At 39.6% G+C, this 15972-nt stretch overlaps 2 protein-coding genes across 7 annotated transcripts; both read right to left on the bottom strand.

The window, feature by feature from the left end:
• Positions 1-1037: 1037 nt before the first annotated feature.
• LOC148369703 (ras-related protein Rab-9A-like) lies at positions 1038-9325 on the bottom strand. 3 transcript variants are annotated; one of them, XM_088331841.1, is made up of 2 exons: positions 9182-9325; positions 1038-2129 (listed from the first exon to the last, which is right to left on the bottom strand). In XM_088331841.1, the coding sequence occupies exon 2, from the start codon at positions 2105-2107 to the stop codon at positions 1502-1504; it is 606 nt and encodes a 201-aa protein (XP_088187967.1). In that variant the 5' UTR covers positions 2108-2129; positions 9182-9325; the 3' UTR covers positions 1038-1501. The 3 variants fall into 3 exon arrangements, with proteins under 3 accessions (XP_088187967.1, XP_088187965.1, XP_088187966.1); XM_088331839.1 differs by lacking the exon at positions 9182-9325 and adding an exon at positions 7360-7509; XM_088331840.1 differs by lacking the exon at positions 9182-9325 and adding an exon at positions 7360-7504 and having other exon boundaries at positions 1038-2125.
• Positions 9215-15033, bottom strand: tceanc (transcription elongation factor A N-terminal and central domain containing). 4 transcript variants are annotated; one of them, XM_088331836.1, is made up of 4 exons: positions 14904-15017; positions 14765-14801; positions 10848-10907; positions 9215-10009 (listed from the first exon to the last, which is right to left on the bottom strand). In XM_088331836.1, the coding sequence occupies exon 4, from the start codon at positions 9827-9829 to the stop codon at positions 9215-9217; it is 615 nt and encodes a 204-aa protein (XP_088187962.1). In that variant the 5' UTR covers positions 9830-10009; positions 10848-10907; positions 14765-14801; positions 14904-15017. The 4 variants fall into 4 exon arrangements, with proteins under 4 accessions (XP_088187962.1, XP_088187963.1, XP_088187961.1 ...); XM_088331837.1 differs by having other exon boundaries at positions 14730-14801; XM_088331835.1 differs by lacking the exon at positions 14765-14801 and having other exon boundaries at positions 14904-15033.
• Between the last annotated feature and the right edge of the window lie 939 nt (positions 15034-15972).

Genomic DNA, 15972 nt, shown 5'->3' on the forward strand with positions numbered 1-15972 from the left:
CCTTCTTACCGAAGATGGCTGGGATGGGCTCCAGCACCCCTGTGACCCTACTGAGGATAAGCGGTGCACATAGTGGATGGATGGAAAAATAATTCTCCAATTTGGAAAAAAAATAACGATTTCCTGATAGCATTTAAAAACATTATTTATAATTAGAAGTGGTTCTGAGACAAATGTATTAATATCTGCAAACATCAAAGTAGAAATTGTTAGACTTGTCATTGATAACAACGAAATAATATGTGTAATTTAGGATAAACATGCAATAAAGACTCAAAAGAGAAAAATAAGATAAATAGAATGCTAGGATAAATGGCCAATGATATTTACAAGGTAGATCTTGGAAACTTGTAAGTACAGTAGCGATCATTAATAACTTTATTGTTCAAATTCAGGACTGATAGAGCTGTTGAATATCTGTAACAACCAACATATTTGTAAAAATCAACATTTTCAAAACAAAAACGGACATTTCTTAATATTTTTTTTTTTCAATTTTCGTAGGTTTGGAAAATGTGTACCGGTATTTAGTAAAGTGGTGTAGTAAACTACGGAAGATTCTTAGCATTTGCATACACATACTGTATATACAAGCATACATACATATACAGTTTACACATTGTTCCTCCTAGGCGGAAATTAATTAAATTTGGATGGTAATGAAACAGAGTAACTGTGAAAAATTAGGGAATATTGTTCACTTGTTTTCAAGTAATAATTATTTTTTTGTATTATTTAAAGGTTGAATGTGTTTTCCAAAAAAGTGCCAGGTCTATTTACCAATTATTTTCAGGGACAGATTGTGTATGACCACGAGATGTCACTTTATTGTGAAGTGCAACCAAAAAGGAGTGTTAAAAATGTATTTACCTGGGAAATATGATCCCATATATACATTATTTATATATATACACACATATATATATATATATATATATATATACATATAAATATATATACATATATATATATATATATATATATATATATATACATATACATATAAATATATAGATATATATATATATATATATATATAAATATATAGATAGATTTATCTTCTATCCATCCATATACTGAGGCCATATCCCCCTAGTGGGAGGTGGCTAGTGTTCTTGACTCTAGCCAGTGTTAAAGACTGCCATTACGCTAATATGGCCCTAGGTAAAAATTTAAGTCGACACCCCTGGTTTATCCTGGACCAAACTTTTTATCGGCACCCCTAATCCTAATTCCTAACTGTAACCCCCTTACCCCAAAGCCCTAACCCAAACCACCTAATTGCCTAAAACTGCACGTTAACCCTAATGAAACGACTAACCAGATAACTCCCTAACCATTAACCCCAGCTTGAGCTCCTAACCCCAAAAGGTAAATTGCCTGCCGATGGGGTAAGACTATTTTTTGAAATGTGCTTTACTTCAAATCAGATTTGCTATAGTCATATTAGACGGGGAGTTGAGAACAGGTCATGGGTGAGACACCAAGAAATAAGACGGCTTCAGCAGCAGCCAAAATCGGTCCTGCTCTTGCTACTCAGGTGCACCGTGTCAGTTTGGACGAGGTGGTCGGCATGGTCGTCCACGGCGAGAATCAAACGGACAGCTTCTCGGAAAGCCGATGCCACATTGGTGGCGTCCTTAGCGCTGGTCTCGAAGTAGGGCACCCTACCATTGTCACAGCACCAGCGCCGAGCATCCTCCTCCGGTACCTGACGCTCGTCCACGTCCACTTTGTTGCCCAGGACCACAAAGGGGAACTTTTCAGGCTCCTTGAGATCTGCGTAAAAGGCGAACTCTTTCTTCCAGTTGTCCAGGTTGCAGAAGCTCTGTGCGTCGTCCACACTGAAGGTGAGCAAGCAGCAGTCGGCGCCGCGATAGAAGGGCGTTCGCAGGCTACGGAAGCGTTCCTGGCCTGCTGTGTCCCAGATCTGAAGCGTGACGCTGTGCTCGTCCATCTCCAGTTCCTTGTTGAGGAACTCCACACCGATGGTGTGGAAGAGGTGAGTATCGAACTTGTCAGTGACAAAGCGATTCATGAGGGACGATTTGCCCACGCCACCGTCACCTAGGAGAACCACCTTGAAGAGGGGCGACTTGGAGGTCATGACTGGTGAGAGGACGGTCTGGCTAGAAAAGATATGAATATTAATTATATTGTTGCAAAGGCAAGTTCAAACAATAATCGTGGTTCACGTTTTACAGATGCCTTAACCACCTGGGTCATCGGGCACCACGTCTTGTGATGTGTTTTGCTACTCAAAGTATTATCTGTCCATTTTGTGGATTTTGTAACTCTGTTTTATTTCAGTTTAGAATAATAATAATACATGTTTTATTGTTTTCTCAAAAGAAAAACAATTCATGTAGTATTAATCGTCTTATACTACAAGTGCCATCAATGTACACATACATTAGACCAGTTTCTCTCAATCGGTGTGCCAAGATACACAAGTGTGACGGAGGAAATTTCCCCAATTTTCTCTTTGGAAAAAAAGCATGCCTGTATTTTTCATCTCATCTCATCTCATTAGCTACACCGCTTATCCTCAGTAGGGTCGCGGGGGTGCTGGAGCCCATCCCAGCAATCATCGGGCAGTGGGCATGGGACACCCTGAACTGGTTGCCAGCCAATCGCAGGGCACACAGGGACAGACAACTCACTCGCTCAGTCACACCTAGGGACAATTTGGACCGGCCAATTCACCTGAAAATGCATGTTTTTGGAAAGTGGGAGGAAACCGGAGTGCCCGGAGGAAACCCACGCAAGCACGGGGAGAACATACAAACTCCGCACAGGAAGTCTGGAGCTGGATTTGAACCCACGTATTTTTCATTCTTCAAATTGATCTGCCTAGTAACTGTTAATTTCATCCATATCAGTAGGTGGCAGCAGATTACACTGTTTTTTCTTTTTAATACTAATTTCTGCTTATAAGGTGGTACTGAAAAACATAGGAAATAACAAAAATATAAAATAAACAAAATAAAATATAAATCTTGCACATAATTTTACTTATTTTATTTTTCTCATTTTACTAAAAAGGGGAAAAAAGAAAAAAAAGTAAAAACCTAGAAACACATTTTTAGTTTAAAAGAGTTTAATTTCATATCTTAATCTAATTTAGATATTAGCGTTAGTTTGAAAAATCACATACCTTTACTAATTGTTTATTTACGCCAAACACACATCTAAACTACTGCAATTGCTTATTTTGATTTTTTTGTTTTAAAATACTGATCTGGTATTCGATATAATTTTGTATCCACTACTCTAACTTCCGCAGCACGGCGGCGCAGTGGTTAGCGCGTGTGCGGCACAGTTCTGAGGTCATGAGATCGAACTTCCTGTGTGGAGTTTGCATGTTCTCCCCGTGCTTGCGTGGGTTCCCTCTGGGCACTCCGGTTTCCTCCCACATTCCAAAAACATGCATGTCAAGTTAATTGGCCAGTCCAAATTGTCCCGAGGTGTGAATGAGCGAGCGAATTGTCTGTCCCTGTGTGCCCTGCGACTGGCTGGCAACCAGTTCAGAGTGTCCCCTGCCCACTGCCCGAAGATAGCTGGGATGGGCTCCAGCACACCCGCGACCCTACTAAGGATAAGCGGTGCAGATAATGGATGGATACTCTAACATCCTGTGGAAATGCCATCAATTCATACATCTGACAGAGAGCGCTAAGCAACGGCCGCCACTAGTTACAGTATCCACGCATCACAAGCGGAGCAAATACGGCTTTCGAAACAACAGCAAACGAGTCTTTCATCAATATTACTGATAGTAAAGCAGTATCATTAAATCCAGTTTATACAAACTTATCTCAACTGTCAGTAGAAAAGGGTCTCAATTATTATAAGCAGGGTTATGGTCATGGCATCAAGGTGTCCAAAGACGCTAACCTTGTAAGGGTGGATGCAAAACGTTGGCGATCATTGAGGAAGTCAGAAGCCCCGTACCAACTAGAGTTCTGTTTAAAATAATAGCAGTGCAATGTGGCTAACCGGAATATCCCTGTATTTCAGTATATATTTTTTAATGTTACGTGCCAGACAATAACCAAAACTCAAAGAAAGTGCAAGTAAAGCTGCCGCAGTAACTTGAGAACCGCATTGGTTACCATGGATATTTTTCTAATTACTACAAAACAAACACAATAAAGTTATCTATTAATTTAAAACAAATTACACATAATTACATGTGCACAGCAAACAAATACTGGGATCCACTGCGTACGTCAATCCCTGACTACGAAGTGACCGACGTCACATCAAACAAGGTCTATGGCCAGAAGCTCACCGTACCATATTCTCTCACTTACAACTAACCGACCCAACAGCAGCGTAAACTTCAATTAAATACAAATAAAATCTTACTGTAGAAAAATACCTTTTTTTCTGGTTCGAATCAATCCTTTCCACGTTGAGTTGATCGTGAGGCCATCTGCATGCCTTTATCCATCTCAAACATTTCTCCAAATTAGCTTTTGGCTGAGAAAAAGGGACTAACTCAACCCTGACAATCGTTTTTGGAAACCTCTGATTTACATTACAAGTACCACAGACACATCGTCAAACCATTCTAAAACAAAACACCTTACAAGCATATGGATCCCATGTGCATTGTTTGTGATTCAAAGATGGCCGACCTAAATTGGCAGCTTCGAGCTGTCGTCTGCCTCACGTTCCAATTGGCTGAAAACAGGTCGTGATGGATGTATGAATTTTCCACAATACCTGAAAAGTCCTAGATTGCAAGACCATATCTAATTTCCAAGCAGCTGAACTTTCAACACTAGACTGCACTTGTCACATGCATCCTCAGGGTAGGTATGTGCTCACCCGTGCTTTTTTCCTCAGGAAAAAACAAATTCATTTTTCTACGCAAAATATCATTCAACTTTTTAAATTAAACCCATTCACAGATAGCCATTGTAATTCAATAGTGTTGGTAGAACCGCGAGACGACTAAACGTTGTGCAATACTGACTGAGACCTGGCTAAACTCATCGCCTATACAAATATAATAAGGGCACACAAAGCAGAATCCTGCCCCCACCTTGGCTCATCAGACCACCTTTCTGTCATGTTATTTCCTGATTACAAGCCCCTGCTGACTAGAGAAAAACCTACAGTGAAGCAGGTGAGGGTGTGGACTTGAGGGGACAATGGAGGCACTACAAGACTGCTTTGAATGCACATATTGGGACATATTTATGTCGGCAGCCACCTACAACAACAAAATAAACATGAGTATGCGGCATGGGGCGGCAGTAGCTCAGGAGGTAGAGCGATCGTTTTAGGATTAGGGGATCCCAGTTCGAATCCCGGCTTGTCTGTGTTACATGTCGAAGTGTCCTTGGGTAAGACACTGAACCCCCAATAAGCAGGTTAGCGCCTTACATGGCTGCACGGCCGCTATTGGGAAATGTGAAGCACAATGTAAAGCGCTTTGGGAAGTCATTGAAAAGCGCTATATAAATGCAGATCATTTCAGATTTCATTTTATGCCATGTCTGTGTCAGCCTACATCAGTAAATATGCTGGAGTTGTCAGCGATACCAAAACCATCTGCACCCGGGCCAATCAGAAGCCTTGGATGACTGCTGAGATATGCAAATAGCTAAAGTCGCGGTACTTTGCCTTTAGATCAGCAAGGGCCGACCTGAACCGAGCAAGGCAATCGCACAGTCAAAAAAAAATCCAGGACTTTTTCATCAACACCACCAGCACCAGGGAAATATGGAGAGGCATTCAGGTCATCTCCAACGCCAAGCCAACCACCCCTACAGTGGGGGACACTTCCTGAATCACCTTAACAAATTCTTTCAGAGATTTGAGGCACAAAATGGCATCCCAGCAGTGAAAGCCATTCCACATGAGGATGAAAGAGCATTCCTCCTGGACTCAGCTGATGTGGGGAAGACCATGAAAAGAGTTAACACATGGAAGGCTCCAGACACGTCCTTTTGGAGTCCGCCCATCAGTTGGCTGGTGTCCTAACAGACATTTTCAATACGTCTCTAGACCAAGCTCCGGTACCATCATGCTTCAAAATTGCCACCATCATCCCAGTATGTTTTTGTTTCGCTTTAAACTTTATTGTTACTGAACAGTGAACGTGTTTACCCGACTGCCCTTTTTGCACATCTGTTCAGTTGCTCCTCTTTCACTACTGTGCAGTACTCATAACTGTGATTATATACCTACTACTGCACATCCATATATTTGTCCACAATATGATCCTCAAAATTATTTGGCACTATTGTACAGTATCCTTTATTACAGACTCCAACTTTTATTACATACTTATTTTACTTCAGATGTATTATCTATATATTAACGCAAAAAGTGATTGCAGGTCGGATGTATCGACAATTCGTTCTGTATAATGAACCACAGATGAAGTACATCTATCTAAGTAAAGTACGTCTAAGTCGTAGTGGTTTCAAATGTATCTGTAAAGCACTCTTTGGGTCTAATTTTAGAAAAGCATGTTTCTGCCACACTTTTGGCAACTTTTTGTGCCCAGCCTTTTGTGAAAAAAAGAGAGAAAAAGGGAAGAAGAGGAAAAAGAATTAGGCAGAAAATAGTAAAAATCTAACAGAGAAAAGCAGGAAAAAGGAAAAACAAAAAGAAAATTACATAGAATAAAGGACGGGATAAAGGAAGAAAACAATTAAAAAGAAGGAAGAAAAGATGCAAAAAGTCATAAGAAAAAGGAAAACAAAAGAAAAAAAAGGAAGAAAAATCCAAAATAAAAAAACCAAGAAGAAAAATAGGAAAATTGTAATAAGAATATAGGAAGAAAAAGGAAAAAAGAAGGAAAGAGGAAAAAATAGATAAGAGAAGGGGGGAAAACAGATTTTCCAGACCCAGTAAGAGCAAGATGGGTGACAATGATGTCAGCCTATTCTCTGTGAGCCTCATCTTGTGTCAAAAAAATCCAAATTTCTCAACTCATGATTTAAAAAAATGCATGTTTTTATCTATTTATTATAGCGACAATTTTGTTTTCTTTAATGGATGAAATTGTTTTCTACCACTAGAAAGCGGTTCAAATTTCAAAATTACTAAAATGACTTAGTTTTCTACACAGAAAAAAAATAAATTATCCCAATGTTTGTTCCTTTATAAATGAATAAATGATTTAAGGTGGATAAAAATGTTTAGGGATTATAAAGTGTACACATTTCAGTTTAAATTGATAGCAAAATTTTGAGCAAAAAAAATGAATTAAAATATGTTCTTTGTAATAATTGAATTCTGTGCTCTAAATTGTAATAATAACAATAATAAAATTAATAATTGCGAAGAAAGCAGGATTTCAAATCGTATGAAGCGATCGTAAAAAGAGAAACCTACCGTTTAGGGTGCACGGCGACTCTAACCTATTTTCAGCTGGCCTGATGACTTGAGTAGGAAGATGGCGACATGGTTTTTGCAGTAGTTCGGTTTCCAACTGCACTCAACTCGAAAGACGCTCACATGAACCTCGTGTTTACCGCCCATTCTTATCATGCGCAGGCTGCCTCATTATTAATGTTTGACCTAATGAGGAAAAAATAGCCTCTTTGTAAGCGTCTCACATGCGCGTTTACTGTGGAGAAAAGCAAGTTTTGCAACGTGCAAATAGCGCATTTTATACGCACATCTAGTAAAAAAAAACAACAACAAACATTCATAGCATTGAAATAACATCAAATGACATCAACAAATCTTTCGGATTCAATATAAAAAATATTAGTACTACAGATGGAGTACTTTTAAAGTAATATATCTGGTACAAATGGGTAAAGTCCTCCCCGTTTCCTTTATTTCTTTTCTCCTTTTCTCCGGAGAGAGTAAGATATATAGACAGTACATATATCTATGGAACACACACACACAGACAGAGTCAGACAGAGAAACAGAGCGAGAGCGAGGAAGAGAGGGCAGAAATAAAAAGAAAGAGAAAATGGGTGTCAGGGGTACAAAGAGAGAGGGAGTCAAAGAGAAAGAGGGAAAGATAGAGAGGAAGTGAAACAGCAAGAGAGTGACAGAGAAGAGGAGGTAAAGGGGCAGGCAGATAGAGGTAAAGAGAGAAAGAGAAATCGGGAGATAGAGAATCAAAGCAGAGAGGGTGAGAAGGGGAAAGACAAAGTGAGAGAAAGAGTGAGGGAGACAATGAGATGTGAGTATGGCAGCAAAAGAGAGAAGTGAGAGCGGGGGCAGAGACAGGAAAAAGAGAGGGAAATAAATAACAGGAAAATGGAGGAGGAACATAGTGAGAGGTATAGAGAAATGGAGGGAGACGGAGAGCTTGGGAGAAAAAGTGCACAAGAGAGAAAAAGAGGGAGATTCAGGGGAGAAGAGAGAAAGGGAAGGAGAGATAGAGGCCATAGAAAGTCTGTAGGAGAGAGGGAGAAAAAGAGGGGGACAAGGAGGGCGGGATAGAGTACGAGATGAAGAAATAAACAGCGATTTAGCAAGGGAAAGGAAAGAGAGTGAGAAAAACAGAAGAAAAAAAACAGAAAGCAGGACCGCAATGTTAGCAGATTATTAAAGAGTCTGGTGTCCTTTGAAAGATTCACATTTCACATGCTGCTATTTTGCTGGGGTGTCACATGCCTGATCACAAGTGATGCTCCTTTCTTTCTTTTTTCTTTTCAAAACCTTATCAAAAACAATTAGAACTTCTGACTTCCACTTCTAATTCCCAGGTTGTATCCATGGTGAGCTGTTCGACCGAAATTATCTAGTTCAGAATTGATTCATTAAATATTTTAAATTGAAGTGGGTAAACCTTTGTGCTTGAAGTAAGTGTCTGTACCTTATAAATATTTTACTTGCTGATGCCATTTTCTGGCTGATCATCATTGGAACCTATGTCATGCTGGTTGTTTTGCGCGTGCAACTACGTGACTCTCTTAGATGCGCTCAAATAAACTCTTGCTTTTTTATGTCATTTTGGGTTGGGCTAGGCATTTGGACTGTCATTTTCTTACTTTCACCAATTTCATTCTAGAATAAAAGAAAACCGCAAGCGTGTACGTGGAATCACTAGCCTCCCTGGACCGAACCTGCATATGCTAAATTTGGAATTATACAGGCAGATATATTCCTGAAAAGGACCATACGTTTTCGACCTCTGGCCTTATACATTGAGATATGTTGCAAAAATGAAATGTCATGAAAACATACATACATTGACACATTCTGGATTTCTCTCAGAGAAAAATCAGAGGCAGAGCCAGCCGCTGTGGTACCACTGCTGCCCGCAACCGCTGCACGTGACAAACGTCATGGCCTGGTCATCAGGGCCTCCCTGTCGCACCCAGGACGGCAGAAATAGCGTTCCCCGGTTCACTTGCGTCACCCTGCAGTCCGAACCGCCGCAACGTCTGCAGTGAAGCTTGCATGTCTCCGTGCCTTCATCCCAGCGAGGGAGCTGCCTCTCACTAACGCCGCAAGACGAGTATTCCTCCCTTAGCCGCCGGAGCTGTGGGCAGGCCATCTCCTCCGCCGACATGCGGGCAAAAGCCTCAGGAGTCAGGGAGCCGCTCAGCAGGCCTTGCTGAAGATGGCCGTTTTTAGGGTTCTTCAAGTTGGCCACCTTGCTTCTCACACAGGCTTTGTATTTGACTTGATGGCGGGCATGAATGCGGGAAATGTGGCGCTCGATCTGCGTGGCTAGTTCAGTGGCCTTGTTCGTGTTGTGTGGTTCGAGGCGCAGGGCGGAGGTGAGGAGATCAACACATTTGGACCTCACAGCGGTCATGTTCTTATTGTCTCCGGGTTCAGAAGAGCAGGAGGCTTCCTGATTTGCAACAGCACCATTTGTGTGTTCTGCCATTCCACAAAAGGAATCCAGTGGAGGTAAGTGACCAAAGGACAAATAATTTAAATAAAAGTTATTTGCACATAACAGTTGTGATTTTTTTTCTGGCTAATTTGTGTCCTCCTATTTCCTCTCCTAATACAGGGGTGTCTAACATGGCCCGCCAACAGATTAAATCCAGCTCGCGAGACATTTCTGAAAGGAGAAATGAGAAAAATGAGCCGTTTCAAACATGTCGACTGGATGTCGCCGAAGCAACGTGCCACTCCAAATAACTCTTTAGCTTGGAAATTAGCTGTAACCAGAGAACATTTGAGGAAACACCCATACCAAAATTATTTGACTTAGTGAGAATTCACTGACGCGCTGTTTAAGCCAATACGATTGAGGTTCTCTCATAACTATTAAACAATGCTTTTTATCCCCAGTGATTTGAAAATGATCAGTTATCACCTGGATTCGAAAATACAAAGTTAAAAAAGTAGGCCCCGGGAGTGGTTACAGAAGTTTAAAGAAGCTTTAGCTCTTTTCTATAATCGATACTGTATGAAATCTAATACAGTTCCCAAATTCAGGTCAACATTTTCATTAAAAAACAAATCAAAAGCCAAAATATATGTTTCAATTATTAAATCAATCGTTTTAATTGTTAGCACTTAAATTACTGCTTTTTTAGTCACCTCCCAGTTTGCACGAGTTTCTCCGATTTAATAAACTATGGTTAAAATGAATTCAATTGTTTTGCTTTTTTTGAAAAAGCAAAGTTAAAAAAAAAAGCACACGACAAGACATTAATCAAAACGAAGGAAAGAAATCAATTACGATCATTTTATTATCAAGTCTTACACCCCTGAATATTGATCATATTTTATTGTGAGCCTCTGAGGGATCCCCTGCCCGACAACTAGGGCACTTTTTATGCCATTCATTCACTAGTCTGGGACCCCATGAAAGTGCTTTTTCTATGTGACCCTTGAGCTAAAATGAGTTTCACACCACTGTCCTAAAGCATCTCTCATTATTCGAACGTTACCTGCTTTTTTCAGGTCTAGGGAATTCCAATCATGTTTCATTCTGCATTGCATCAGTGACCCTGTTAAGAAAGAAGTAAATAAGAAATGACCAAATAAGAGTACGTCATAATTATGGCATTCTCACCACTGTAGAAATTAACAGCAATTATTTTCTGTGCCCAAAATATTCCATCTTGTTAATTTTTGTGTCTATGACAAGTTAGAAGATAAATTCCACAGTCCACACCTAAAATTGATTGCCACCACCTGTGTTGAATCAAGAAATCACTTAAATTGAATGTTAGACCAAATTTCAAGAACATAATCCAAAGAAAATCCAGAAAAAAAAGGTTTTTGAAATCTATTGGTCAGGAAAAGTTCACAGAGGTAAAGAGAGAGAGAAATCGTTGAGATGCTGTGGCGTGACATTAACGGGCAGTTGATGCTAAAAACAAAAACAAACTCCAATATGACATATTTGAACATTTTTTGCAAAGAAGAGTGGGCCAAAATTTCTCCACGGCGCTGTGAAAGACTCATTGCCAACTATCATAAATGTTTGAGTTCAGTTATCACTGTCAAAGGCCTGACTCGCCATTAGGTACAGGGGGCAATTACTTTTTTCACACAGGGCCAGATAAGTTTTGATTTTTTTTTGTACCTTTATAAATTGACTCAACATTTCAAATCCGCTTTTATTGTATTTATTTAGGTTGTCTCCGTGTAATAAAAAAATTGGTTTGATGAGCTGAAACCTTTGTTAGTAGGGCTGCACATTTCACCCAAATCTAATCGATATCGCGATGTGACGTAATGCAGTGGTATAAACGCCAAACACTGCTGTTTTTGTAATTATTTATAGTTCTAGTTTGTTATTTCAAAAGTGGAGAAGGCTGTCCAGAGTTACGTCCTCATTGGTTCCCCGACATTCCATTCGGTTAAGAGATCCATGAACCACGAAGGAGGCGATTAAAAGAAGAAATTCTTTTAAGCACATGACAATCCTCACAAAATAAGCTTTTTAATTTTGTTTCATTTTTAATTTGCCATCCCTGTCTCCTACCCCCTTTATGTCCACCAGCCACTCCACTCAATCAGCTCAGGTCAAATCACACTAACGGTAAATACAATTTAACCTTTCCTTTACAAGCACATTTATTATAATGGTATTCAATCACATGCATTCATGTTACAGATATAATGTGCTTACTGCATAGTTTTTGTTATTTTTTTCTGGGGTACCAGGGGTTCCGAGCAAAGTACCAGGGGGTTCAATCCCCCACTATACGGTCACACATTTCACCTTGCGATCCCCACCTCGGAATGGATTAATATCGTATCCCGGGGTTCTACTTTATTTGTTTGTTTTTTTGCATGTCCCTGAGTTGTAGCTCATTGTTTGGTTAAATAAACATTATTTTATTATCCAAAATAAAATTCCACTTACGAAATATCGAATCTTGGGTTTTATTTTAAAGAATGAACCCAAATGGTTAAATGCACTTAGTTGGATGAAATATTTTGGTTGCCTTTCCCATTACTTTAAACGGCAACGAGCTTCAAATTCTATTCACGCATTGTTCCTTAACTTCATCTATCCATCTATCTATCTACCTTGGTCATATCCCTCGAGAGGAGTGACCGACAGCAAGACAAACACATACAATAACAAAGAAAAAAAAGGGGGGAAAAGTAGCAAAAAAACAAACACACAAAAAAATTTGGGACCATGGCCAACCCTAATGCCCGAACACCCAAACAAGTTAAGCACCTCGGCACCCAAGTTGCTTTCGTCCTCCAGATGAAACGGGACACAAGAAAGCGGCCATGTCACTCGGGTCAGGGTGACACAACACACTCTTCTGTTCAACAGCAGGGCCCGACAGCTTTCACTGGTTTACCCCTGCCACATCATACAGGTGCCCTGCCCATCCCTTAGAACTCGTCCAAACACCCCACTATCTTTTCACAACACCTCTCCACTCATTCCTATCACCAACAAGATTTCTAGCTTTCACTACATTTAGACCTCTTTCCCCCAGGGCACTCATAACACCATCCATCCACGTCAGTTGTGGCCTTCCACTTGGTCTCCTTCCATTTACTTCTGTTCTGTAGATCCTTTTCAACATTCGCTCCTCATCCATCCTCTCCATGTGTCCAAACCAACCGAGGACTCTCTTATCCACACACTTGCGCAGTTCCACGACTACTCCAGTTCTGTCTCTCACAATTTCATTTCTCAATCCAACCAATCTTGTCACTCCTAACATACTCCTCAAACACTTCATCCCAAAAACATTTAATTTCCTTCTCAAATCTGCATTCAGGCTCCAAGTCTCTGCACCATACAACGCAGTCGGCACAATCACACTCTAATACAGTCCCCTCTTAACATCCATACTCATACGCTTGTTTTCATACTCTTTTATTCATATGTTCAACGGGAATTGATTAGGTTATCATGTATATTATTATTATGCCAACGGCGCTCCTCCGACCTATTCTACTCTAGTCTTGTTGTTTACACATTCTTTCTTTTTAAACTATTCTATATAATTACCTTGTATTATACACTACAATATATTTTTTTACTCTATTCTTTTTTATTCTTTTAAATCCATTACATTATCATTATTGAGAGTTCGCGTGTCAAATGATTTCTTGTACAGTGGAACCTCGGTTTTCGAACGCCTCTCGGTGCGAACAAATCGGTTCTCGACCAAAAATGTCGAGAAATTCTTGCTTCGCTGTTGGGTCAAATAATCGGAGTTCGAACGCCGGTACGCTAGGGTGCGATGCTGAGCGGCGTACGGGTGTAGATTGTGTAGATTGCCCGCACCCCTTGTGAAGAACTGTTCTCACGTACGGACGTGTTTCGTTTTGCTTTCGCGTTTAATATAGGTGTACCAAGTGTTTTAGCCCCTAATTATGCCTCCGAAGAAGGTCGGTACAAGCAGCAAAGTTGCTACAGGTGAAAAAAGAAGAGTAGTGCGTACAACTATTGCATTTAAGAAAGAAATAATAGCAAAATGTGAAGAAGGTGTGCGAGTTTCTGATCTTGCTATACATACAGCATGGCTTCTGCTGAGCACCACAAAGGTAACAAATCCTATTCATAATTCTTTTCTTTACCCTTTGTTTATTTTTACACGTTCATGTTAGCATAATCTTACGTACGGAAGATTACGCTAACGCTAACGTACAATTAGCCTGGGTTAGCTTTGTTTACGTAAAACATTGAGGGTGTTGTAACGGAGCCCCCTTTCCAATGAAGCGCTAGCCACTTGTTGTGGAGACCCGGGTGCTAAATGACGTGTAAACGACCAGATTTTTTTTTTTTTACACGTTCATGTTAGCGTAATCTTGCGTACTTCTGTAGATCCTCTTCAACATTCGCTCCTCATCCATCCTACGCAAGATTACGCTAACGCGAACGTACGATTAGCCTGGGTTAGCTTCATGTTTACGTTCATGGTAAACATTCAGGGTGTTGGAACGGATTAAAAATGATTTACATTACTTTTAATGGGAAAAACAATTTCGGTGATTGAACAAATCGGTACTCGAACAGGGTTCTGGAACGGATTATGGTCGAGAACCGAGGTTCCCCTGTATATATCATGTTCATGGTTTATACTTGTTGAATAGATCAATACAATACAATACAAAAAAGTTGCTCATCACTCTCCTCAGAGCACCCAAAACCTTGCTTCCTTGATTCAGTCTGTGCAATACTTAGCACTCCATTCCACCAACTGCAGCCATATCACAACCCAAGTACCCAAAGCCTTCAACTTCTTCCAGCACCTGTCCATGCAACCTGATTTCTAACGTCATGCCCACTCCATCACGTGAAAACTTCATCACCTTACTCTTTCCAACATTCTCACATAACTTACGCCTATCACACACTCTTCCAAATTCCATTCCCAACCTTATCTATGTTTCCTCAGAATCAGCCACTGTGTCATCTGCAAAGAACAATTGGATTCCTTAACTTAAAAAATATGTGTATTTACATGTACATTTACATGAGTTTACATGTATACAAATATATATATATATATACTTACGTAAATCTTGCACGCAAATTGAAAAGGTAAACAAACTATGCCTGTCCGTTCGGGAGCGGCCATGTTGATGGGTGAAAATAAGGCAGGGTTGGTAGTTACACGAGTAAACCGCGAGATGACGCTGTCGTCAAGAAGAACCTTCGAGAATCGGGAAGATACATTTTCGTCTTCTTCGCAGTTGGCAAATAGTGTTTGAGCGCAATACCGGCTACTACTGGTGTGGAGAATAAATCATGCTAATAAACTAACGTCAGGTACGAACGTATTAATTGTTTATTGTTTTTATCTCGGCTGTGATTTGGGATGTATAATATAAAATGTGAATTTTTGGTTCTGCGTTGAGGTTTGATATTGGTAATTTTATGCACGTTTGCCTAGTACCCAAGTCAATGTTTTTTTTCGGTTTTTTTTTTTACAAAATTATAATTCTGTGTACCACTAGAAGGCACTATACAAACGACCCCCTCATCTAAAGCACCAAATAAAAGCCTGCTTTTTGCAATTATAAGACACTCTCATAAATCCTAGGCTTTACCTTACGGTTTCTCAATTATTAACTGGACTCTTTGCAGTCTGGAACTGTCACACTGAATAAAAAGAAGATCATATTTTCTACCATCTTATTGAATTAATTATAATTATTATTATTATTATTATTATTATTGCTGTTATTTTATATATATATATATATATATATATATATATATATATATATATATATATATACTGGACTGTCTCAGAAAATTAGAATATTGGGATAAAGTTCTTTATTTTCTGTAATGCAATTAAAAAAACAAAAATGTCATACATTCTGGATTCATTACACATCAACTGAACTATTTCAAGCCTTTTATTATTTGAATATTGCTGATTTTGGCTTACAGCTGAAAAAAACTCAAAAATCCTATCTCAAAATATTAGAATACTTCCTCAGACCAAGTAAAAAAATAATTTTATAACAGCAAAACTAAATCAAACATTTGAAAATGTCCATTGATGCACTCAGTTCTTGGTTGGGAATCCTTTTGCACGGATTACTGCATCAATCCGGCGTGGCATGGAGGCAATC

The sequence above is a fragment of the Urocampus carinirostris genome, chromosome 3 (genome assembly GCF_059441175.1).
Source record: "Urocampus carinirostris isolate Australia breed hairy pipefish chromosome 3, RoL_Ucar_1.0, whole genome shotgun sequence".
NCBI classification, from domain to species: domain Eukaryota; kingdom Metazoa; phylum Chordata; class Actinopteri; order Syngnathiformes; family Syngnathidae; genus Urocampus; species Urocampus carinirostris.